This window comes from Rousettus aegyptiacus, unplaced genomic scaffold, assembly GCF_014176215.1.
Source record: "Rousettus aegyptiacus isolate mRouAeg1 unplaced genomic scaffold, mRouAeg1.p scaffold_m13_p_5, whole genome shotgun sequence".
Taxonomy (NCBI): Eukaryota; Metazoa; Chordata; class Mammalia; order Chiroptera; family Pteropodidae; genus Rousettus; species Rousettus aegyptiacus.
This window is the reverse complement of record NW_023416308.1, coordinates 19,959,025-19,985,408: the sequence shown is the minus strand read 5'-3', so window position 1 is coordinate 19,985,408 and position 26,384 is coordinate 19,959,025. Positions and strand designations below refer to the sequence as shown.

The window sequence follows — 26,384 nt, the reverse complement described above, 5'->3', positions numbered from 1 at the left end:
AAGAACACCAGCTATGTGCCAGGAGCTCCCCATGCAGCATTCCGCTGGCTCTTCCCAGCAGCCCTGTGAGGGGGAAGCTATAATCACCCCATTTTACAGATGAGGAAACTGAGGAAGATGAAAGGACTTGCTCAAGATCATACAGTTGGGACATGGCGGAGCCTGGATTTGGACCTCGGTTGCATTGGGTCCGAGGCCCAGCTTATTCCCTGAATTAGTTGTGTCTTTCTAGAAGGCTAAGGCTGTGTCTTAATCATCTTCACTTTAACAACAAATATCTAAGGGGCTTCTACCTTGGGATAGAGAGTGGAATCCCACATGAGTAATATTTTGGTCTTCGAGATCCTCAGCCTTGTTTGGGAGATCAGTGTGGAAACAGGTGATGATAATGTGATATGATGAGGGCATGTGTCACACAGGGGATGTAGGAGGTACCTGGATACCCGGAGGAGGAAGCTCTGTGCTCTCACTGGGGAGACTGGGAAAACCTAAGGGAGCTAGCATCTTAGTTGGGTCTTGAAACAAAACAAGCAGCACATCTCTGGGGGCTGGAGATGGGGAGAGGGGTTCTAGGCAGAGGATTCAGCATACGCAAAGGCAGGGAGGCATGGAAGACCCTGGGTTTTCAGGGAACGGGGTTCAAAATGAATGGAGACTTGTGGGAGATGAGGCCGGTGGATTCACTGGGGAAGGCTGTGAATTTGGTTTTCGGGAGTTTGGTTTTTCTCCACGTTCAGCTGAGGAGGTGATGGAGTGGTAGGGAGACAAAGGGGTCTTAATGAGAGGAATGAAGTCTTTAGGCCTGTATTTTAGAAGTTCCCACCATTAGCTCGTCTTATGAGATGAATCTGATCTGAATTCCTCTCATTCTTTTCTGCCTCTTGGAGCCCAGAGGCTGCCACATGAATTTCCCTTCCCTGACAGTTAAAAATGCCTCAAGAGCAGGCATTCTCTCTGCAGAAAGATGGGGTGCTGGGTCTGCTGGGGAGCCTAGGTGGGCACCTATTTATTTAATGTCTCCTTGGTCACTGATGCCCCAGTTTGTGGTCGCTGCCCCCATCTTCTCCTACCACATTAATAATGAAACCCTGGGCACAAGGTACTTGACAGAGAAGTTGAGCACAGCTGGAAGCAGAGATGAGACCCTCACTCCCCTGAGCGTCTCATTGATTTTCTCTCCTGCCGTCACAGCCACAGGCAGAGGGAGACAGATAATGTCACGGGGGAGAGCGCGAGTGAGATGGTCACAGCCGGAGGCCGATCGATTCCGCCTGGCTGGCGGGAAGCGCTGGGCCTTTGCAGGCGCCCCGGACTGCCCGTTAGAGCTCCTGTGTGCACGCCGGGGTCAGCGCGTCCCCCTGCTCGGGCCTCGTGTCTTCGCTGCGGTATCTGTCCTCTGCATTCTCAGCAGGGCCCAACTCCATCAGGACGAGTTTTCCAACTAAGTGAAGGGTTGATGTCTTGTGGTACAACTTCCCAATTTCTGCCTCCCAGACCTGGTTCATGTCCTCATTTTTTTTCCTGCTCTATATTGCTTCTTTCTCATACCATATGAGAAATATTTACATGCATACATAGATACTAACACATGTATAAAATATTTAGGGGTTTGAATTCATGCAAATATAGTGTAGATATACATATCACACGCATACGTATCTGTGCTATTGAGTACCTACGATGTGCTAGGAACTGTGTCATTACACATACTGACATCATTCTCAAAAGCCCTTAGCCCAGTGGCTGGTGTATAGTACATGCTTATTAAACATTATGAGTAATACATCGTGGTGGGCACAGCTCAGACTTCGGAGCAAGTCGGCCTGGGCTTGACTGTGGCTGACAGCAGCAAATCACCAGATTGTGCCTCCCTTTCTGCTCCTATAATAGCTCAGATCTCAGAGAGCTGTTGAGCGGTTGATAACAAATAAGATAATAACACTTAGAAGAGTGCCTGCACGCTTCTTTTACTATAATCATCATCAGATTTAATCCTTATAGCGATCCTGTGACAATAGAGCTTGTTGTTCTCATCTGACAAGTGAAGAACTTGAATCTCAAAGAGATGGGGTCATTTGTCAGAGGTCAGAGGGCTATAAGGGCAGAAATGGGGCATGAACTCAGCCAAGTCTGACCCAAAAGGGCAGGCTTGTAACCTCCCAGCCTTTTGTCTCTGTGTGGCCATCATGCTTTGAACCTGCCAGAGACCCTCTTCTTCCTCCAGAAAGCCTCCCTGGATTCACCACCTCCATACACTGTCACTCTTCCTCATGCATTATGCATCTGGCTTACTGTGAAGCAGAGTCTCAAAAGTGGAGTGAAATTACATCCGTTCTTCTCCCATCCAGCCACTTGAGGGTTTTGTTTTGTTTTGTTGTTTTGAAGCAACTGAGGCAACTGAGGCTCTTCATGCCCCTTATATCAGGACGAAGTCCAAACCTCAAGGCCTGGAATTTGAGTTCAAGTTCTCTTGGGACCCGGTCCTGTTCATCTTTGACCCATTGTCGTCTACTCTCCACTTGATTAGTTGTTGTTATTGCATTCGAATCCCAGCTGGGAGAGTTTCCATTTGTGTGACTTTGGACTGGGTAACTTGAACTCCTTGGGCCTCATTTTCCACGTCTATAAAATGGGTATGAAAATCTAGGCCCCCAGAGTGTCTGTAACACCAGGAAGTTGTTATCCTAGCGTCTCGCACACGTAAGTGCCTGGTAAAGGCTTGCTGTCGCGATGTCTGCGCAGCAAAGCTTCGATTTCCTCTCTCTAGCTCCCTCAACCTACATGTCCCCTCCACATCAAATCCTCTGGCAAACTCTTACGGCTCCTTCAAAGACTGGTTGTAAGTCACCTTCTCTCAGTAGTTTTCCAGATGCCTCTTCTCAGTTTCCACACAAAAGGGTAGAGCCATGTCCATCCTACACATTAGATTTAAAAGAACCCTTAGATACTATCCAACGCAGTATTTCCATTTGCAGTCTGTGGATGGTAATAGGTATTAGAACAAAACAAGCTTTTTTTTTTTTTTTTATAGTCAAATAGGTTTGGGAAAAAACTCTGGGTTAAACATAGTTAACCAGGCATCTTCCCTGCAGAGGTTCTCAGAGACTTTGACATCAACGCTGCTGACACACATTGTGACCTTCAAGAGGCAGGCGAGAACCTTTTATAGGGGTTTCAATCACTTGCAGTGGAGTGATTTATAGGGTTTGTGTTTGGTGGAACACATTTGCAAAACGCTGATTGAATCCAGTCTCTTAAGTTAGCAAATGGAGAAGCTGAGGCCCTGAGAAATGAGTCCACACAGCAATTTAGTAGCAAGGCTGGGAGCAGGGCCTAGGCAGGACTGGTGTTCTGACCTGGATTCCTGTTCTTTTCCTGCCCGCTCCTCCCCCCAGGCTATGCTGACCACATGGGGTTCACTCAGTTCCGCCGACGATTCCAGGTACTGGACCCTCTGCTCATGAAGAAGTTCATGTTGGTCACCGAGGGAGTAGACGAGAGGAAGGTATGTAGGACTGGGTGCCAGGCCTTGGGGGCAAAGATGAGGGTGCTGTGAGGTTTGGCCCAGTCCCCTGCTCTAGACTACACCCTGTGCTATGTCACTTAGGCACTACCCACCCCAGAATGGCCCTCTAAAACCCTGCATGATGAAGTTCAGGAAAAGAATTAGAGTGATGAGAAGAGCATGAACCAGCTTGGAGGGCCCCTAGCAAAATGAAAAGCCATCATTTCCAGAGGGTGTTCCACTCAGCACCAGTACCCTGAGATATTTTATGAAAAAAGGGCTTCATGGTCCAAAATGTTTGGGAAGCATTTCATGCTAGAGCCCCAATCTTACAGAATTACGATGAACCATGCCCCTCAGGGTTAACTGTTCCCTCTGCCTGGAGCACTCTTCTCCCCAATCTTTGCATGGCCAGTGTCTCTTGTTATTCAGGTCCTGCCCCATCACATTATCTGGTTTAAATGTTTGTGTAGCACTTAGCCTTATATGAAATTATGTAGATCCCCTGTGTGTTTTCTGGCTCATAACAAGTGCTCAATTTTCTGTTGAATGAATGAAAGAATGCAAGAATGAATGAATACACATACCTAACTTCGTATTTCTGCCCCTGTGTGTGTCTCCTTTCTCCAACTCTACTGTAAACCCTCAATACAGGTTTCTATTGAGAATAGCCACCAGCTGATCAATGATTACAGAGCTCTTTAGAATTTGCAAAATCCTATTGCATCCTCACAGCAGTCCTGCAAAACAAGAGCTATTACGGCCCTTACACAAATGAGAAAACAGAGTCCTATAGGGATGAATTGACTCCGCTGAGGCTACACAGCCAGGCATTCACGTGTTTTGTCCCTGAAACCAAGTTTCTTGATTCCAGGGAAGGTAGTTGAGATGACTTGGGCGCCAGAGTCAGACAGACCTGCAACTGACTCCAAGTCGGAGCTATATGAACATAAGCAAGTTTCTTCATTTTTCTGCCTCAGTTTTCTCATCTGTAAAGTGGGAACAACAGTAATGCCTACCTCAGTGGGGGTATTTTGAGGACTGCATGTAATAGTATAGTTGATGTGCTTGGCACAGGTACTGGCACACAATAAGGGCTTAGTACATAGGAACCACTATTGTCAGCATCACCAGCATCCACATTGGCACCAGCATCATCATTGTCTTTCAAGACCAGAGCGATGGCAACCAAGCCACACAACCTACCTTCACAACCATGTTGGAACTTTATCTCCAGGTGAGTGTGTCCACGTGTGCTTGAGACCATCAGCCCCGGAATCCTCTATCAACGAGTCATGAGGATGGAAGAATAAACAGAGGCGCAATTATTGGATCTTTTCTTGGCTCCTCTGCAATAGGGACCAGAGCACAGGTCACCTCCCAAAGACAAGGCTGCACCTCCTATGTGGCTCTCCTAACTCACCATGGGGAAAGGATATCAGATTGAGCTTGTGTGGTTGAGGGCCATCCCTTCTTTGAGTGGCAGCCCATCTTGAAAGCCACAAAACCCTAACTGGCTTGATGCCACCAACCACCAAGTACCAATTTTCATTTGGAGCTGGTTCCTCCCAACTCGATTTCTGTTCAGAACATCTGGAATGAAGCCATTGAAAGGGTCTTGGCCTCCTCTGCAGTTGATAACAGCACAGAAATGAGGCATGGGGGAGTTTTCTGTGGCGGCAGTGGGTGTAGCATATGGAAACGTTTCTATTCTGGACGATTCAGCAGTTCTTTGTTGTAGCCAAACCAAAACCACCTCCATGTACATGCTGGAAGCCTCAGAAAATGGAAAATTACAAGTGGGATAGACTTGGTGGGGGAGTTTTCACTTCTTATTCTTTTTTTATTTGCTCACAAATTTCATTTGCTGCAGCATAGAATTTTGGTAGCAAACACCATCCTGCCTCTTATGAAAAAGCTGATAAATATTCATTTGCCAAGCAATGCGATAAGCTATGAATTATACATGAACATGTGCTCGGGTGGGCAAACTGTCAGCCTATGTGTGTAAAGCAGTTAAGACCCCAGGATTTAAGAAGACAAGTTTGACAGCTAGAAAAGGTCAATATTGTCATTAGACGCTAGACGGCAGCAGAGAGACTTCATTGTCAGGGTGTAACATGAGCCTTGGAGAGGTCCCCTGTGTGCCTAACATGTGGCGCTGGAACACTGGTTTTTTTTTTTTTTTTTTTCATGCCAGTGAAGCGCTCTCATTTGGTGGGTACCTGCTGGATATTTTGTGTTTCTGAAACAAAAATAGCATCTGCCTTTTATCACATGCACACAAACTCACATCACAATATATCAGGCAGGATGCGAAAAGGTTACAGATCCTTGACCTGAACCAGCCCTCAAAAGATAAAGGCTTCCTACTCCGGGCATTAACCCCACTTTAAAGCAGAGGCAACTGAAGCCACCAGCCAGGTAGTGGTAGCCCAGGACGTGAACTCAGGCTCTCAGATTCCTTTGCCAGGCAACGTGATAGGCCATGAACACAGGGCTGTTTACTTTTTATTGTGGTAAAATACAGAACATAAAATTGATCATCTAAACCATCTTTAAGCCTATAGATCAGTGGCATTTAGTGTATTCATATTGTTGTACGGCTATCACCACCATCCATCTCCAGAATTTTTTTCATCTTCCCCAACTGAAACTCTGTACCTATGAAACACTAACTCCCCAACCTGCTTCCCCCAGCCCCTGGCAACCACCATTCTACTTTCTGTCTCTGTGAATCTGGCTACTCTAGGTACCTCACAGAAGGAACCATACAGTATTTATCCTTTTGTGACTGGCTAATTTCGCCTAGCATAATGTCCTCAATGTCCATCCATGTTGTAGCATGTGCCAGCATTTTTTTTTCCTTTTTAAGGCCGAATAACATTCCATTGTGTATATTTACAGCATTTTGTTTACCCATCTATCTGCTAGTGGATACTTGGGTTGCTTCCACCTTTTGGCTAATGTGAATAATGCTGCTATGAACATGGGTGTAAATATATCTGCTGGAATCCCTGCTTTAATTCTCTTGGGTAGATGCTCAGAAGTGGAATTGCTGGATCATATGGTAATTCTATATTTAATTTTTTGAGGAACCGCCAAACTGTTTTCCATAGTAGCTGCACCATTTTACATTCCCACCAACAGTGCATAAGGGTTCCAATTTCTCCATAGCTCGGTGACACTTGTTATTTCCTGCTACTTTTTTTATAGTAACCATCCTAATGGATGTGAAGTGGTATCTCATTGTAGTTTCAATTTGCTTTTCCCTGATGATCAGTGATATTGAGCACCTTGTCATGATCACACAGGACTTTTGAATAGAAGGTCTCTGAGGACAGACAGTGTTCAGTGAAGTTACTTACAAAATGTGCCATCCATGATGTTAATTTAAGATAATAATTATTAATTTCATCCAACTTTAACCAAGTGCCTCCCTTTTACTGGGCAAGAGATACAGGGATGAACAGAACATAGTCTTACGGGTGGGGAGAAAGACTAAAACAAGCAATTTCCAAACAGAGGGGTGGCTTTTGGATTCCTCAGGGGACACCCCTAAAACTTTTGATGTTTGAAGTAGGGGTGAGGGTGGGATACTCAGGGAAGACACCTCAAAGCGGGTGGTGATTGAGTTGAGGCTGGTGGATAATTTGAAGGAATCAGGTAAGAAGTGCACACATTGGGTACAGTTTGTGCGAAGACCTGGAGCCATGGGTTGCATGGCTGGATTTGTGTAGCTGAAGCATAAAGGATGCCAAGTGTCAGGGAAAGGGATTGACGATTTTGGCAGGACTATGGGTTAGCAGGGCTAGAGAGTCTGGGCTTTATCAGATGGTCAGTTATGGTCCACTGAAAGGTTTCAAATAGGTAGTGACATAGAACACCTGATCTTTATTACTTGAACTGGCTTAAACAAAATTATGAAGGAAGTGAAGTCCATTCTGCCCATTGTATGGTCCTCTTTAGAGAACAGCATCCTCATGCTGACCTCCAGCTGTTCAGGATGCCCCTATCTTTTCTAGACACATATGCATATGCTCGGGTCTCCATCATGACTTTATATTTTCCCATAATCATCTTGAGTTCCAATCCTCTCTCCCAGGTTATCTCATCTGGTTAAGATTATACAGAGTTAACATAATGGTGAACTCAGGCAGGTCAGTGGAGGACTTCTTTCAGCCGACCTTGGCTATTCCCCAGATACTAGTTCTTCCAATCTTTCTGCCGCTGATGAAGGAGTTGTCAATTCTCTCTGATCAATGTGAGGAAACCCTTGAGCCTCCCTCCCTCTGAAAGTGTCTACAGCGCTGATTGATTTTAGCCAACAAAGTCTATCCCTTGGGACTTGATCTGAAGAACACAATTAAGGGATGTCAATTTATCCTCTCAAAGGCAAGCACTCTTATTCCATCTCCGACCCCGGTTGGACATTCCCAGCTTCCCCTGAATTTGTCTCAGAGTCCCTTTTGGGTGGGAAGAGGTCCCTACAAGCCCGTGGCTGGAAAGGGGACCTGTCTGCTCTCAGGGTGCTGAATGATGTGTTCCCATAGCCTTAGTCCTCTGGAATTTATCCATCATACTTTTCCTGCTCACCTTGCTGTCCTCCATTTTGAGTCTACTGTTTTAATAATTATGTGCATTTTCCATTCAGTATTAACCAACCAATTGTGTGTGTGTGTGTGTGTGTGTGTGTGTGTGTGTTCATACAGTTTCTGCTTTGTATCAAGCATTCTATTTCTAGTCCTGAGCATATAGAATTAAATAACAGACAGTCTACATGTTTATGGAGTGACTTGATCAATGTGTAAATGAGAAGTCCAGTGCTTAAAACCAAGTGGTTTAGAGTCAGACAGACTAGGGTTCAAATCCTGGTGTCCAACACCTCTCTTTCCATTCACCCATGCCCCTTGATACTTGGTAACTGTATGACCACACGCAACATGTACTTGGGCATAATGAAGCACCTGGCACATAGTAGGCACCCAACAGAGGGCAACTGTTGGCCATGGTGGTCATTGGGCCATGATGTTTATGGACAAGGTGCTATGCTGATGGAAACCAAATAGTTCACTGGGCGACCTTCCCATTCCACAGACATGGATTCTCCATTTCACACCATTCATTGAGGAGTGAGTTGAGGAAGGAATTCTCAGCCACGGCTCTTTATTATTCCTGGAGTCTCTCATTGCCTGTCTAGCATGTTAAGCTTCATATATGATGTCAGCCCATATGCTTTTGGGGTACGTCCCTGTTAAGCATTGGAGAGAAAGCTCTATGTAAAATTCTAGGACACAAAGGGGCTCTGTAAGTGGAGATATGACTTAGGTTTCTCCCAGGTACATTCAAGGACTCATAATCCGAGCCTAGATTGGTGACTGTGAAGGATATGTTATCACTCCACAGTGCTAAAGAAGGGCTTAAACCTCAGAACCTCCATCAGTTACTAGTATTTACTGAAACTTAGCATGTGCCAGGAATGATAGTAAGCACTCTGTGTTCATTATAATAGCTGCTTGGAAGTCTTTGTCAGGTTCAGCTTCCAAGCCCACAGAGGGTTTCTATTGACTGCTTTTTGTTTGTTTGTTTCCTTGAGCATAGGTTGCACTTTCCAGTTTCTTTGAATGTCTTGTAATTTTCTGTTGAAAACTAAACATTTTAGATAATATGTGATAAGATCTCTAGGTTCCAATCTTTTCCCAACCATTTAGTAACTAACTTATCTGGACTAGATTTATGGAGTCTGTCTCCCCCATGGTATGAGATTTCTGATATCGCTGCTCAGTTTTTTATTCTATTATTATTATTATTATTATTATTATTATTATTATTATAAATTGTGAGTTCTCAGGGGGAGTTTAGTGGTCAGCAGTGGTCGTGATCAAATACTTGAAATCTGTGAAATATTCACCTAATTCTAATGGAGCCATGTGTGCATTGAGAAATGAATTCAACATCCAGGCATTTACGGCGTGTCCCAGTTTTTACTTTTTGTTTGGCTATTTCACATGTTTTCTGCCTGCGCACGTGGTATTGTGTTTAAATAGGGATACATAGGTAGCTAGGGCCGTCTCCCTCTCTCCTGCGCATGTGTGTGGCCTTGAGCATGATACAGCCTTCCAATTGCCAGGAATATGTAGGAGCTTATAATGGTGCACTATGACTGTTCCATTCCCTACATCTCCTTGTTAAATTTTTGGCTAGTTAATGTCGATTGCCTGCCCCACTCAGGAAAACAGCGTTAGGCTAGCAATGCCATTGACCTTCTTCATTTGTTTGCTGCCAAGATCAATACTGTTTCCGATAATGATCCTGGGTGTGGGGTTTTCCTGTGCCTCACTCCATATAAGTGGATTTCACAGCGTGTCTCTCTCTGGTAGGTTTACTGCAGTAATAGAGCTTGGTGGGGAATGGAAGAGCCCTAGTCAAAGTTGTCACAAACCCTCACTGATCTTACCTGAAGCTAAATTGGTTTTTCTCAAATAAATGCTTCTCAATTTATTGTATTCCCTGGCCCAGTTTCCAGAGTATTAAACTTGTTTTTTGAAAATCGTATCCATTTTTATCATTGTTTTTTTGGGCGAAAGAATTTATCAAGCTCCTTGCTTCATCATTCTGGAAGTCTTACTCCTACATGCTGCTTTTGTGGCCTCATTAAGTCCTCGCTACATCCTTGTAGGATAGGCACGATTTCTCCATATTCTAGAATATGAGGATCAGACAAGAGGGCTAACCTGCTTGCTCAGGGTCACACAGCCTAGTAAATGGTAGGGCTCTACTGGATCCCAGGGTCGGAGGGCAGAGAAAAACTTTGAGAACCTGATTCCCTGGAGTTGCACCCCATCCCTCACTTCTTAGCATATGACCTTTGACAAATAATTTTATTGCCCTGGATCTCACTTTCTTTTTCTGTAAAATGGGCACAAGAATAGTACCTTTTGCAGAGGTTTGAAAATAAAATGAGTTATGTATATGTATAAGGCACTTGGAGCAGTGCTCAGTTTCAGAAACACAGTAGAAAACAATTTTCTTGGAGCAAAATGGCCAACATTTTACTCAACGCTCCATGCCGAGAGAGAGATAAGCCTCCGTTATCTGGACAACGAGGATGGAGTAGCTGATTCCACAGAGATGCAGGACAAGGAAGAAATTTCTTATAATAAACCGAGATTATTGCTCTGAATTCTGTCAACTGGCTGCTGGACAATGAGTACGTTAATGTACAACCAAATGAAATCACTGATGTTTCACCTAAACAAGTGACAGTTTCATATGGTTCAAGGTAAGAGTGATATTAATGATGGTGATAATAATAGTAATTAAGTACAAAGTCACTTACAAAGTCATGTTCACAGATTCTCAATTATTCATTCCAACACCTGTGCAGGCAGGGCAGGGAATGTTATCACCATTTTGCAAGTAAGGAAAATGAAGGTCAAAAGTATCATTCATGCTTGTAGCCACTCATCCCACCAACTGGACCTAAACTTTCTTCTCTGTAAGATGAAGTCAGCAGGACAGAATATTTTTGTCGGGCCTAATATTCTTGGCTATGCAGACATCTCAAGGGCTCTAAGAAAACAAGAAGGTGGAGAAGGATCCTCGGATATTGTGGGGGTCAGGCGTGTGTTTTGCCGCTGTTTGGGTGGACCTGAGAAATGCAAGCTTAGTCCACGGTCTGTAGCACCTCTACCAGGTTTCGACCATGACAGAGCTGGCCGGACTGGCTCGAGGACATCAAGACTACCTCATGAAGTTTCCTATGTGCCAGGTTCTGTATCAAGACCTTCGTGAGCCCAACCACAGAACCTTCTGAAACCATGTGTCACCCCCCCTCCATTTTTCTAAAGAGGAGCCTACAACTCAGAGTAAAATCCTTGTCCAAGGTCACATAGCTCATGAGAGCCAAAACCAAGATCTTAACCCAGGTGGCTCTAACTCCAGATTCTGATCCAAACATCAATACCCAAACATCTCCTCTGAGTACTGACTCCAAAGTAGACTTTAAAAAACTTCATTGGCTAGAGGTTTCATTTATTTTTCATCTATCCTATGTTCAGCCCATTTTTATTTTATTTTCCTCTTGTGCAGAGAGAAAAGATGTATTTTGGATGTATTGGCTTTATGCATTCTGCTGCCTATAGCTCCCTTGGAACATTTTTGGCTAAAATGTAATAAGTAAAACCACTGAATTTTTGGAGGGGCATTATAGAATGTTCTTGCAGAGGGTTAGAGGAGGAGAATTCCTCCCAGATTACAGTCTTGGACTAGATTTTCAATAGCTTTGTTTATTTGTTTGTTTTTTGCTTTTGTTTGTTTGTTTCTTTGTTTTGATATTAGGAAGTTTTCTGTGCTGCCGATAACCCATGGAATTGAAACTCATCTACTAAATTACTCCAGTCTCATAATACCTTTTGTTTTTTGAGTTTATTCTAAAAAATGATTTTAGGGTTTTCAGTGGATGGAAGGTCCATGAGGGGTGGCATGGGGGTGGAGTGGGAGAGGGAACTGGCAGTCACAAAGAAACCAGGCGCAACCTGTGTTCATCTGAGGGTACACATCTCTGGCAACTTTGTTTCAGCCTGCAGGACTTTATAAAAAGAGTAAAATTCCATTACATGGCTAGTGGTCTGGTCTGGCCAATGCTGCATCCAGGAATATTGTTGAGCGAATTTGTTTCTCCTGAATGGATCTACTTTCTGCCCCCCACCCTATCCCCACTGGATCTCTTTTGTTTGGGTATTCATTCAGCCAGTCATTATATTTATTGAACTCCTTCTGTATGCATTGACTAGTACCAGGTGCAGTGGAGGAAATAAGAGATGAATCAAACATAGGCTGACCATCTATAATCTAGGTCAGACACACAAATGGCTATGTCATTTATTTAGCAAATGTTTTTGAGAGTGAGGCACTCTCTGGTGAGTACAATGAGAGAAGGACTGTGTTGGGGTAACTGTCACAGGGGCTTTAGTGACACAGTGGGTGAATTTCCTAGTGGTCTAGGATCCTTTGGAGCCATCCTGGTCATATGAAACAGTCAAGACACAGACATTGCAATATGGCCAGACAGACCTCGATTTGAATCTAGTTTTCCTCATGTGTAACCTTATAACCTTGAAAAAATACCTTTTTTAGGTGTGTGTGTGTGTGTGTGTGTGTGTGTGTGTGTGTGTGTGTGTGTGGTAAAATACGCATAACACAAAATTAGCCATTTTAATCATTTTTAAGTATGCAGTTCAGTAGTATTAAGTACATTCACACTGTTGTGCAACCATCACTGCCATCCATCTCGAGATCTCTTTCATCCTGCAAAACTGAAACTCTGTACCTATTAAACACCACCTTTCAAACCCCTTCCCTCCAGCCCCTGCTAACCCACCACTTGACTTTCCGTCTCTATGAATTTGGCTACTTGAAGGACCTCATAAAAGGAAACATACAAGTATTTGTCCTTTTGTGACTGAGTTCACCTAGCATAGTATCCTCGGGGTTCATCCATATTGTAGTATATGTCAGAATTTCATTCTGCTTTAAAGCTGATTAATGTCTATTGTGTGTATATACCTCATTTTGTTTATCTATCCATCTTTCAGTGGGCACTTGTGTTGCTTCTGCCTTTTGGCTATTGTGAATAATACTGCTGTGAACATGCGTGTCTAAATATCTCTTCAAGTCTCTTTGGGGTATATATCCAGAAGTTTAATTGCTGGATCATATAGTAATTCTATGTTTGATCTTTTTAGGAACCACCACACTGTTTTCCATAGCAACACATCCTTCGTTTAGTTTTATAGGCATTGGTTTTTCTCTTCTGTAATAAACAGGCATGGTAGTATGATGACCCAACTAGGGTTGCTTTGAGGATGAAATGAGATGGTGTCTGTGAAGGTCCCAGAGGAGTGGATGGCACACCGTAGGTCCTCAGTACATGTTCATCACCTAACAGAGGTGGAGGCTGTGTTAGCCAAAGCTGACAGACACGTGGGGCCGGCCGTCTTTTCTCTCCAGCCATCCAGGCAGCCTGACCTTCCAGTTTAGGAGTCTACTGCCTTCTATCTATCTTCACCTCTCTTTTCTTCTCCCCAGGCTGTGAACGAGCTCCTGCAGACCCTGGACCTGGAGAAGAAGGCAGTAGCCATGGGGCACAGCCAAGTGAGTGGAACTTCTTCCTCAGGCCATTCTGCCCATCACATTAGGGACCCAAACGAGACCCGATGCATCTCCTACTTCAGTGTCCACGACCTCTGTGTGTCTCCTTTTCAACAAACTGAAAACAGGGCTAGTGATTTTCTACCCTATTTTACAAGGCTGTGAAAGATAAAACGTTATAATGTGAGAAGAAATAATATGGGGAAAATATCACTTATTAGAAGTTACACTCCCTGGGGCTTCAGTGGTTGGGAAGAGTTAACATTCTGGACCTCGATATGCCTTTCCGAGCCTCAGGAAGAGCTGCCATAAAACCTGAGAGGAAAAACCGATCCTAAATCAGAGCCTTGTAACTTTTACTTTGCAACCAACTGTAACACAACTGCAGTCCTTGCTGATTTGCAGCTGTAAGTGAAAAGAAAGGGCTTGAGAAGAAGGCCTATGATTATTGGAGTTGAGAAAAAATAGCTTTTTCCAAACTGGTGTTGAGCTAAAAGCTCTCGCGAAAATGTCTAAAACATTTCAAAGAGTCCTAATATGCTCATACATCCTGTAAGTTTTCAAGAGGGAAAATATAGTATTTAGGACTTTACAAACAAATTGACTTGTTTTTGTGGAAGACCCATTACAATCTCCCAAAACGACTGGTCCATGGGTTATAGTTTGGGAAGTAGGGTACAGAGATTGTAAATGACCAGGTGATGGGCAGGGGACAAAGGGAAAAGTTTAGAAATACAAACTGGAGAGAAAATAGACCAAAAAAAATTTGCCCCATCCATCTCCTCGCTTAGTTATCTACTGATTAACGTCAACCATTAAACCTTTGTCAATTCCCTTCCACTTCCGAGTGCTTTGAGAGGTACTGGGGAAGGACTCTGGTCTCCAAAAGCCCACCATGGTGGCATTATTGGCCATTAGTACTTCTTGGAACCCTGAGTAGCTTGTACCATCACACCTCCTTCCTTGGAGAGCTCACAGTCATTGATACTGGCTGTTACCCCAGACACACACTAACCTCGCCCTGTAGACTTCTGGATCTTGCTAAAGTGTCTTGGTTGAAACTATTAGTCTACTATGGTCTCAACCTTGTATATTCTGCTGGGAGTTGGCAACAACCTTGCAGACATTTCCAGGAGAGATAATAAACTTATTGGTTACTGGGCTCCCACCAGGAGCCAGGTGCTGTATTAGGCAACCTCATGTAGTATTTCTGTTTTTCCCTTACATTCTCTTGGAATATAATTGGTATATCCATTCTTTACAGGCAAGGAAGCTGTACCTCTGAGAAGTCATCCTTTTATCCAGGTCTTATAGGTAACTAGGAGTACAGGTGTAGATCCCATGAAAAGATGGATTGGTTCAAATTCAGGGTCTTTTAAATACACCATGAGTTCTATTATTTATTAATGGAAATAGGTAACAGTCTTTGCACACTGCTTTTTATGGTTTGGACTCAGAGGAATTATTCTTCAGCTCCAACAACTTTATTTTTCTAGACCAGCAGTTCTCTAGACCAGCACCACCTGAGAGCTTGCAGGAAACATAAGCTCTCAGGTGCCACCCCAGACCTGGTGACTCTGAAACTCCGGGTGTGGAACCCAGCAGTCTGGGATGTAACAAGTCCCTAGGGGAGGGGTTTCCAAATCCTGGGCCACCGACTGGTACCTGTCTGTGGCCTGTTAGGAACCAGGCCGCACAGCAGGAAGTGAGTGGAGGGCAAACGATTGAAGCTTCATCTGTATTTGCAGCCGCTCCCCAGCGCTAGCATCACCACCTCAGCTCCACCTCAGATCATCAGGCATTAAGATTCTCTTAGGAGCACCAGTCCCTGGTGCCAGAACGGTTGGAAATCACTGCTCTAGGGGATTCCAATGCTCACTCAAGTCTGAGCACTACAAGCCTAGATAATTACTAGTTATTTCACAAATATAAAAATCAGTCCCTATGTTCCCAGCAGCTATTGCAAACAAGGAAGAAAGCAGAAGGCGAGAAATCGCTATATAGTTTCACAGTGGTGAGGACAAGCAGTCTATAAGCCAACCTCTGAGCCTCATCCATAAAATGGGGCCATTGCTTTCTACCTCCCAAGTTGGCTATGGGAACCCGTAAATTGTCAGTTAACAGGATTTGGCTGTCATTAGTTGTTGAATGCATTCGTCAGTAGGGCAAGATGCTTATCAAACAGGACAACATTTTAATGTTTAAAGAATTAAATTTAGAAAATTACTAAGACGAGAAGAGCCAATTCCTCAGCAGTACCAGATATGGAAGCTATTACAATATCAGGCTTTTTTAACCATGGCCTTCAGCAGTTTTAGAGAAAAAAAACAGCTTGCATAACAATGGCCCCCATAGATTCCTTAAAGATGAGGATGTTAGGATGTTACACTCTGCTTAGGTCTGATAAGCAGCTGGACCCATGAAAAGCGAATAATTTAGATTTTTCTTTGTGACTTTTAGCCCCTGGTGTCTTATTGAGGCCTCTGCCAAGGGCCATGACATTTACAAAAAAGGTGGGATTCCACATGCAGTGGCCTTCTGGTTGGCAATATGCTATTAAAAGGGGGGAAAAAAATCAAAATAAGATTCTGCAGAGGCAATGACTTATTTTCGTTCTGGGTATGGTCATTTCCAATTATCTTTTTAATGAAAGCTTCATACTTAATCAATAGTGGTTTAGGCAGCAGCTGCCGCCTTTTGTAATATATGAACTAGTGTTGTCATCACTTTGATCATTGATTTTTTTTTTTTTTTATAGCAGCTTTTGGGACTCACTAGCTTGTGAAATTAATACAGTCATTACTGAAGCAATCTGATAGGTAATGAGTCAATCGTGTCTTTATTTCAATGAGGCTAATTGTCTTGGTGGCTCTGGCTGATAGGAAGTGTTCTGTAAGGCGATGGAGGGTTGCAAAAACAGAGTTAGCACCGATTGGGTGTGCTAATTTTCATTTTCCCATCAAGAAAGCATTTGCTGCGGGGTTGGCAGTGTGGTCTCTGTTACAGAAAATGCGTTTAGGGGAATGGAGACTATTGAGACCCTTTGTTCTGCATGGAATCAAATTGTGATGCAAGCCCAAACTTCAGGTGTGTGACGTTCGAATAATGAATAAGGAAATAAAGCCTCATGTCAATATGGAGACGAGGTGCAGGAGATGAACTCAAGGTTTTCAGTTCAAATTGATCACTGGCTGTGTGAGCTCGAGTCGGTTACATGACCTTCCTGAACCAATAGATTCCTCACGGGGTTGTTTTGAACGTTAAAGTGGGACATAGGAGAAAAAGCTTTGAAAAATGTAGATGCCACGTAAATATTGATCACATTCGGTGATAATTGTAGCCTTATCTGGAGTCATATAGAGGAACATAACTCCTCGTGCTGCCATGTACTAGTGGGGGATCATGGTGAACGGCCTTTCTTCAGCCTCAGTTTCTCCCTCCATAAAATGGGGGGGGGGTCTTAATGACTCCCGTATAGGATTATGCATGCAAAGTGCTTTATGTGTGTATCAAGTGGTTGGTTCAGACCCAGAACAGCAGTAAGGGCTCCACGAAGTGTTAACCATTAGTCGGTAATGTCACCAATTACTTGATAATGTCGCCGATTAAGATGGAGCCATTCAGTGTTGCCAGATATCTGGCAAAGAAATGCACAGGGCGGTACTAGAAATAAGCATAAAGGCATCTGAAAAGAGACCCCCTCCCCATGTCATTGACTCAAATCCCACTATTAGCACCTTTCCTTTGCCTCTGGGGAGCTGAGACCAAGTGTAGCGATTCTACAGCTTTGGCTGGAGCAGACCCAGCCCCAAAGCTCTGGCTCTCTCAGAAAATCCTTTTGTGTTCCTTGCAGTCTATTCAAAGGTAGCCCTGCGGGATGCTGAGGAGGCATTGATCACATTGCTGCAGAGGCCTTCATCCATTATTGATGAACCAAAGCCTGGAAATTGTGGACCGCCATTTTCCGCTAGATGCCTGAGCACTTTCTGTGGGTGGCATCAGCCTGGCCCCATTCTCCCTGACCTAGGAGGGCTGGCCACATGTCCCCCACATTCTCTGCCCCTCCTTATAAGGCAGGACTGAGGATTTCTAGGGTGCCACTCCTCAAAAAACTCTCATTTCCATGACTGACACCAAACCCACAGATTCACTCTTTCCTGGGGTGAGGTCTGGGAATCTGGGAATTCTGGTGCCCAGAGAAGTTTAGGCAAATCTGCCACAGCAGTTTTCAAAAAAATGGATGTTTGAATCCCCTGGAGATGGCATTAAAATACTGGTTCTTATCCAGCAGGTCTGGGTAGGGCCCAAAGTGCTGCTGGTGCATGGACCATACTCTGAGTATCCAGGGGTGAGCAGAGGGAAAGAAGAGCCATCAGGAGACAAGATACTTTGATATTTAGATTTTCAGTCAAGGGCAACTGGTAACAAATATTCCAGGTGAACTGGGGTCTGAGTGGCAACCAGCTCCCAATTCAGACAATCTGGTTCAGTGAATGAGAAGTCACCTGGCGCCTTCTCTCCTTCTAGGTTTTCCTTAAGGCGGGCGTGATCTCCAGACTTGAGAAGCAGCGAGAGAAGCTGGTGTCTCACAGCATCATTTTATTCCAGGCAGCCTGTAAGGGCTTTCTGTCTCGCCAGGAGTTCAAGAAGCTGAAGGTATGGAGGCCAGCATGCCCCGTGAACCCAGCCGAGGTGTGAGATCCTGGAAAAGCACCATCCATGCTAGTCTGGAGCTGTAATCTCGTGCTTCTCACACTTGCTCTTGTGCCCGAATCCCCTGCTAGGTATCGTTAATGTGCAGATTCTGATCCAGTGGGTCTGGGATAAGCATGGGGGTCTGCACATCTCCCACGATGGTGCCAGTGCTACCAGCCCACCAGTCACCAAGTGGTGAGTCTTCGAGTGATGCTTTACAAGATGTTATGATTGTTTCTAGGACACTGACATCAAATTACCAACGATGTCAGCCTTGATCTTGATATCCAGGGGGTTGTCCAAGCCCTTGGGAGTCAGTTCATAGTTTCATCCTGTCCCATCTTTCACGGGTCAGCAGACAGAGCATGGACAGGATCCAGCCACTGAGACCTTAGGGACCAAAGGGCCAATGAAGAGTCTGAATTTTAAACCACTATCTTCAGAGAGCTCTAGAGACTGAATTTCCTCTCTGTAGTCTACACAATGGACACAAGGCAGCTTGGCTCTGGAGACATAAAAGACCTACGTTCAAATCCCACCTCTATCTCTTCCTAGCCGGGCGAAAGTGAAATGAGATCATGTGTGCTAAGTACAGTACATGGCACATAGTAACTACTCAATAAATACTCATCGCTGTTACCTTAGCATTGTTACTATTAATTATCCCTGCTAGTACGGAGTCTCATTACTTGTGCTTCCAGCTTATATGAATTTGTAAACTCAAGTCTATGTACTTGACAAAAGCAGAAAAAGGCAAGAACATTAATAATTAAAACATTGCGGGCAATCCCATTGACCCACTGTGCTCAGGCAGCTTATTCCTTGGGATAATTTGGAACAGAGGTTAGTTAAGAGCCTGGACTCTGTCTGCAGCCAGACTGCAGGGGTTCAAATCCTGACTTTGCCACTGAGAAGATGTGTGGCACTGGGCCCGTGACTTGTATCTCTCTGCACTTCATTTTCCCCATCCGTAAAATAGAGATGATAATAACACCTACTTTTACAAGGCTATAGTGAGGACTGAGCTATAAAGCATGTGAGCTGCTCAGGGTAGTATCCAGCATGTACGAAGCCCTGTAACAGCTGTATATGCGTCGGCTATTGGGACAGTGGTAAGAGCAAAGGATTTCCTGGCTTGTTAGTCAGCACAATTTCCTTTTACAATAACCATGAATTAGGTCATTGGTTCTCAAACCGTGGTCCCCAGAAGAGCAGCATCCGCACCAACTGGGGGATCTGTTAGCAATGCAAATTCTCAGCCCCTTCCCAGACTCATACTGACTCAGACCCTCTAGGGGTGGAGCCCAGCTGTCTGTGTTTTAACGAACTCTTCAGAAGATTATGATGCACACGCAGGTTTGAGAAGCATGGAATTCATGCTAAATACACTTGAAATAATATCTATTCTTGGTGGGCAATTTTGAGGATTGTCAAGGATCATTTTTTTGCCTGGCATGGTGATTTTTGAACCTAATCTGATGATAAGATATGGCCCATTGTATACTATTTTCTACTGCTTGTCCTATTATTATTAGGTCATGCAAGATTCAATTGTGGTATTATGCCTGATGCCAAGAGCCTGGCTCCCTGGAAGGAAGCTTAAAAAAAAAATAAGTATCTAACCCCTTCCACCAGGATATTTCCTCCATCCCCTTTGCCACCCTCTGCCTCTTCTCTCACCTTCGCCTTCATTAGGTTGGGAAGGAACCCCTCAATTCTCTGGTCTCCTTCCCCTGCAGATTCATTGGCTGGCCACGCAGTGCATCCAGAAGAACATGGCTGTGTTCCTCGCAGTCAAAGACTGGCCGTGGTGGCAACTCCTCGGTTCCCTCCGGCCCCTGCTGAGTGTCACTGTCGGAGATGAGCAGCTTCGTGCCAAAGAGGTTGGTCTACGTGGTGGGCAGGCGCTGGGTGGCTGTTCCCTTCCCACACTCCATCTTGATGCTTGCATCCAGACCTACTACCTCCACATCTGAAAGTTCTTGAGCTAGGAGTGCTCTGTCCAACAGCCCTGGGCACCCCCCTTCCAGATAGCCCTTTGCTCCCATCAACACGGACCACCCTTGTTCCTGTGCCCAGCTGCCCTCTAGGCTCGTGGATGCTGGTTAGATGCACCATGACTACCCTGGGATGCGTGAACACTTACTGTTTAATCCCAACGGTGGGATCTTTAAGTCTTTTATCTTCTTACCTCTCAGAAAACACTTCCTTTAGCACCTACCTTTGATAAGCAACTATTTTGATTAGTTTCTGGTTTATCCTTCCTTTTGTTTCTTTTTGCAAAAATTAAACACACACACAGAATTCTTTTCCTTCTTACGCAAAAAGGAGAATACTACATGTACTCTCTTGCAATTTTCATTTTCACTTAAAAATATTTTTCGAATCATGCCACGTCCACGCTTTATAGAGAGCGTCCTCATTCTTTCATGGCCACACATCGGACGCCTTTGTGTGTTCGTTCCATAGTTCTTTCCACCTACCTGGTGCGGGTGTGTGTAAGTTGCTCCTAATGGTGGTTTTGTAAGCTCAGTGCTGAGCCACTGGCTGAAAAGTGATATTTGGGGAGGAGGAAGAGCCGAATCACACCATCACACTGAGGCAAGTCCAGGCTCAGGTTAGCAATGGACCCATTCCACGAATACACATTCAGTCCACAGTATGGGATGCTGTGGACCAGACTGGCATAGCACAGACATTGATATTCAGAAATGGTGAGGGAGGGAGAGACAGAGACAGAGACAGAGAGACAGATGGAGGGAGAGATGGAAAAAGAGAGGGAGGGAAGAAAGGAAGGAAAGAAGGAAGGAAGGAAGGAAGGAAGGAAGGAAGGAAGGAAGGAAGGAAGGAAGGAAGGAAGGAAGGAAGGAAGGAAGGAAGGAAGATAGAGAAAGAAAGAGCCCCTTGTAGGAACACAGTGCCTGGGCATCATGAAGGTATGCTGGCTGAATCACCCACTCCATTTCCCAGCCCTCATTACACACACGGAACCCACACCACTGGTCCAGAACAGCTTCTATTATGGTGTTTGTTTTTTGTAGGAGGAGCTTACTGCCCTGAGACAGAAGCTAGAGAAATCGGAGAAGTCTCGGAATGAACTTCGGCAGAATGCGGACCTACTAGAGAGCAAGGTATCCTCATTTCTCCTGTGTGGGGTCCCTGTGCAGGGTGACATCTGCGGACATGAAGAAGATGGTGTGCCTGGCTCGGCACTGAGAGCTTTGCAAGCCTCCTCAGAATAACCTTGTGAAGCATTTATTGTTATTGTCCCCATTTTACAGAGGAGAAAACTGAGGCCCTGGGATATTAGATATCTTCCTGAGGCCACACAACCAGCAAATGTAGGCCTTAGGTTCAAACCCATGTTAACTGGCTCCAAAGGGAAGAATTTCTTAAACAAGTCACAAAAGCACAACTCTCAGGGGAAAAAATGATACATTTGACTATTTTATTTTATTTAATTATTATTTATGTTTTTAATTTTTAAAAAATTTTATTTTATTAGTTTCAAGTATACAGTATGTTGGTTAGACGTTTATGTAGTTTATAAAACGATACTGATTGCTCTTTCTCTCCTCTGGCTCTACACTTTGCCAATACTTTAATGCTGACTGCATTCCCTGTGCCGTGCTCCCCATCCCAAGACCATCTATCAACTACTAATTTGCACATCTTTAACCCTCTACCCCTTTCTCCCAGCCCCCCAACCTCCCTCCCCTCTGGCCATCACCAGATTGTCCTCTATATCTGTGAGTCTGTTTTTGATTTGTTCTTTTTGTTCCTTAGATTCTGAATAGAGTAAAATCATATGGTATTTATCTTTCTCTGTCTGACTTATTTCACTCAGCATAATAACCTCTAGGTCCATTCATGTCATTGCCAATGGTAGAATTTCATTTTTTTAATGGCCGAGTAATATTCCATTGTATAACTTCTTATCTAATCGTCGATGGGCATTTAGGTTGCTTTTGTATCTTGGCTATTGTAAATTGTGCTGCCGTCAACAAAGGAGTGCATAGATCTTTACAAATTTTCGTTTTGTTTCCTTTGGATAAATACCCAGAACTGCAATTGCTGAGTCAAATGGTATATCTATTTTTAATTTTTTGAGAAACCTCCAAACTGTTTTCCATAGTGGCCACACCAAGTTGCAATCCCACCAACAATGTACAAGGATTCCTTTTTTCATTTTAAAGTAATAAATAAACTTCTATTTATCAAAGCAAAAAAGGAAGACCCGCCACATACTTGGAGGTAAAATTTGCAACATATGTAACTGGCAGAGACTAGCCAGAATATGTAAAGAACGTTTTGAAATCATCAGAAAAAGGCAAACATTCCAATTGGTGGGAAAAAGAGCAAAAAATAGGAATTCACAGTTCCCAAGAGGAGGGCTCTTATTTCAAGAGTTCAAATGTTCAGGAATTCAAATGGGCAATAAACTCATGGGGAGATGCTCAACTTAACTAGCAATCGGGAAATGAAAATTAACACCCCAAAGATACCATTTCACGCTTCAGATGGGCAAAATCTAAGTCTCTTGTAGCCAAGTGTTGGCAAGGATGTATAGCAGCAGGAGTTTTTATAGGCTGCTGGTGGGATGGTAAATTGATCTCACATTTAGATGACTAAAGTGTTGTGATTTCTTTCTCCTCCTGCCCAATTCCTATCTCCTCCTCTTCTTCCTTTTCTCCCTCATCTTCCTCCTTCTTTTTAAATGTTATATTAAGGTCCAACATACATACAAGTTCACACATCGTAAGTATACATCTCAATGGATTTTTACAAAGTGAACACACCAATGCAATCGGCACCCAGCCTGAGACTCAGATCACTTTCAACAGGTCACTCCCAACTCCCTCCAAACCCCGCTGGCACGCCCCCTTTCAGGCACTACCCTGCAGAGGTCACCACCAACCTGACTTCTAATACTAATTTTCTTCTGTTTTTGAACTTTGTATAAATGCAATACAATATGTGTACTCATTTGTGTCTGGTTTCTCTCATTTGACATTTATGTTTGTGACATTCATCCATGTTGTTGTAGGTGGCTGTGTAATTCGTTCTCATGGCTGTATAGTATCCCTGTGTGTGTACAGACCACTATTTATTCATTCTACTCTAAATGAACATCTGGTCATCTCCAGTTTTAAACTCCTATGAAATAAGCCTGCCCTCATCTTTTGGTTCACATATCATACATTTCTGCTAGGACTATACCTAAGAATGGAATTGCTGGGTTTTAAGTTATTTCTATTTTCAGTTTTAATGATACTGCCACGCAATTTGCTAAGTGTTTGTATCAATTTAAACTCCCAAGGCAGCAGGTGAGCTTTCCGGTTGCTCCAAATTCTTACCGGCACTTGGCGTTTTCTGTCTTTTTTATTCAGTGTTGTTGGTGAGTGTATAGCAGCGTCTCATTGCGATTTTTAATTTGCAGCTTTGCATGTGCTTTTGTCTATTTGGCTCTCCTCTTTGGCAAAGTGGTCTTTCAAGTCTTTTCTGTTGCTTTTCTTATTATTTGTAGCAATTATTTATATAGTAGGTATATATGTTCAGTTGTTGGATAGCCGTGGTATAGATCTCTTCTTCCACTCTGTGGCCTGCCTTTTTTGATGCAATTATCTGAAGTTGTCTTTTCTGTCTTCAAAACTCCCAGAGGGCGAGGAAGAGATCAAAGGGCTCCAGAACTCCCAAACCTGCTTCAATTGTAGTAGGTGCACTTTTTTGGTTTCGTTCTATATTTTGTCAGTTCTCAGGTGCACATTACTTTCCACCTTTGTACGTTTCTGGAATTGGGATGCATCTTAATAATCAGAGGCATCTCGTGCTAAAAATTGGCAGCACTTTTTCTTTCTTTCTTTCTTTCTTTCTTTCTTTCTTTCTTTCTTTCTTTCTTTCTTTCTTATTAAGTTTATTGGGGTAACATTGGTTAATACGTTAATACAATTATATAATTTCAGGTGTCCAAGCACTTTCTTTTCTTATGTTCTTCTTTTTTTTTTTTTTAGGTGAGGCAACCTTTGATTGACCTCACAGGTTGCAAAGACCTTGTCAGTTTACAATCCCTTATTTTTTGTGCCTACAGTACCTGGTCTTCCTAGGTGGTCTCCCATCCAAGTATTAACGAGGTCCAACCCTGCTTAGTTTCTGAGATCAGACGGGATCAGGCTTGTTTAGGGTGGCATGGCCGTAGACTCTTTTATTACGTTCTATAACGGTGAATCTTATAATCGAAGGCAGCTCAGATTTGGTGAAATGTAACATATTGAGGCCCAAGTAAGATTTTATTTGAAGAAAGGGCTCTAAATTCTCTCTCCTGCCCCCAAAAGCTACTATGGATTTATATTGGTTGCTTTAGCCTTTAAAGAACATCGGAATCACTGTTAGCCCTGTAGTATCCCTAGGCCCTCGTCTTCCAAGATCCAGAAGGGAATCTTGATGGAGGGGTCCTTCACACTTCTTGTAAGCCTTGAGGGGATCCTAATGCAGGTGGTCATGCTGCGTTAGAGTAGTGGTGCTCATACTTGAAAGTGTGTCAGAAAACCCTGGAGCAGGTGTTAGAATACAGATTGTTGGAGACCTGCCTTAGGGATCCTGAGAGATCCTTAGAGAACGTAGGCTTGGGGTGGCCCTGGAGTTTCTGTAATTCTAATAAGTTTTCAGATGCTGCTGAACCTGCTGGTCCAGGTCCTCCACTTTGAGAAACAGGCTAGAGAACAGATAGAAAGTTTCTCTTTCCACGTGGTTCTACTTTATTTTGGTGACTTTCTGTTAACAGTTGGGAAGCAGACACCCCTGCAGGGCTATGCATTAGAGACACCCCAGTCCCTATTCACAGCCTCTGCACCCCACCCCCTTGTCACAGTAGGGGGTGGAAGCAGTCGATAGAAACGTAGCTGAGACACATTGTGCCTCATCATTGGAAACTCCATTTGACTAGGCTTATTAAAAAGACAACATTATTGCAAAATGATTTAAGTGCTTCATTTGTAAAGGAGCAGAAGAGGAGACGAGGAGCCTCGGAGAAATTGGCTATAAATATTCTTCAAGCGTGCAAAGTCTGCCTTGATGCAAAGTGGGGTTTTTTATTTTCACAAGAAAGCTGGCCTGTCTTCTTGTAGGAAGTACCTATAAGGCTGTGGGGGATCAGGGGGATATATGAGAGAGGTGTGTGTGTTCTTCTCTCTCTGGAATATATTTTGGGCTTTCCCAAGACCTTATTTATGGCAAAAGACTGAGGCCTGTGTGCTCCAATGTCTGGCCTCATTAGTCTGAGCGGTGTCCCTTTTTGGTGAGGAATTGCTGAGAGGATCCACCAGGATACAGTAGGGACTGGAGATTTAGGTCAGAAAGTCTATTTTCAAAGCGCTGGGGGAGTTTGGTCCTGATGGTTGTTGAGTGGGGCTGGGAGCTTATCTCTAGGATGATGAGGGAAGTGCCAGGGTCATGTGGTCAAGTGGTTACTGAGCCTAGATCACATCCCAGGTCTTCTGATTCCTAGTTCCATGCCCTGCCACAGCTCTCTGCCTCTGTGGGGATGATGTGGTATTCTCTAATTCCTAGGAGATAAGACAGACTGGTTTCCTGTCCAACTCAGAATGTCAGGATCTCTTGGGCCTTAACCGCTAGGGCATGCTGGGGAGGGTATATTCCCAGCAGACAGCTGGCTTCAGAGGCTCTGTGGCCATAATGTGTGTTCATTGATAATCACTGTGAAGTTAGTTAAGGCCCAACAGAGCAGGGTACAAGCTGGAATGTTCTTTCTGTGTGCCTCAGTTTCCCCATATAAAAATCAAAACCATAATCTCTTCTCTACCTATCTTGTAACAAAAATGAAGATGCCAAGAGCTCTGAAAGGTAAGGGATGAGTACGATGACCTGAGCTGGCTTATCTGGTACAGGAACAGAGGTTGGTCAGGATGGTTGGCTTTCTACACTTTTTGTACAAAGCATTGTGGGCAAATTCTTCAAGTCTCTGAGCCTTTGTGTCATCATCAATAAAATGGTGACAATAATAGGTACCTATAAA

The 26,384-nt window shown here is 43.9% G+C and overlaps 1 protein-coding gene and 1 pseudogene across 3 annotated transcripts in view; one reads left to right on the top strand and one right to left on the bottom strand.

The window, feature by feature from the left end:
- MYO18B (myosin XVIIIB) overlaps positions 1-26,384 on the top strand; it is a 239,968-nt gene that overhangs the window by 82,662 nt on the left and 130,922 nt on the right. For all 3 annotated transcript variants that reach the window (XM_016124218.2, XM_036221665.1, XM_036221666.1), the window contains 5 exons: positions 3,396-3,505; positions 13,595-13,660; positions 18,185-18,313; positions 20,092-20,235; positions 21,394-21,483. In XM_016124218.2, coding sequence (XP_015979704.2) covers positions 3,396-3,505; positions 13,595-13,660; positions 18,185-18,313; positions 20,092-20,235; positions 21,394-21,483 — 539 coding nt within the window. The remainder of the gene's footprint in view (positions 1-3,395; positions 3,506-13,594; positions 13,661-18,184; positions 18,314-20,091; positions 20,236-21,393; positions 21,484-26,384) is intronic.
- LOC118603407 lies at positions 24,432-24,550 on the bottom strand (annotated as a pseudogene).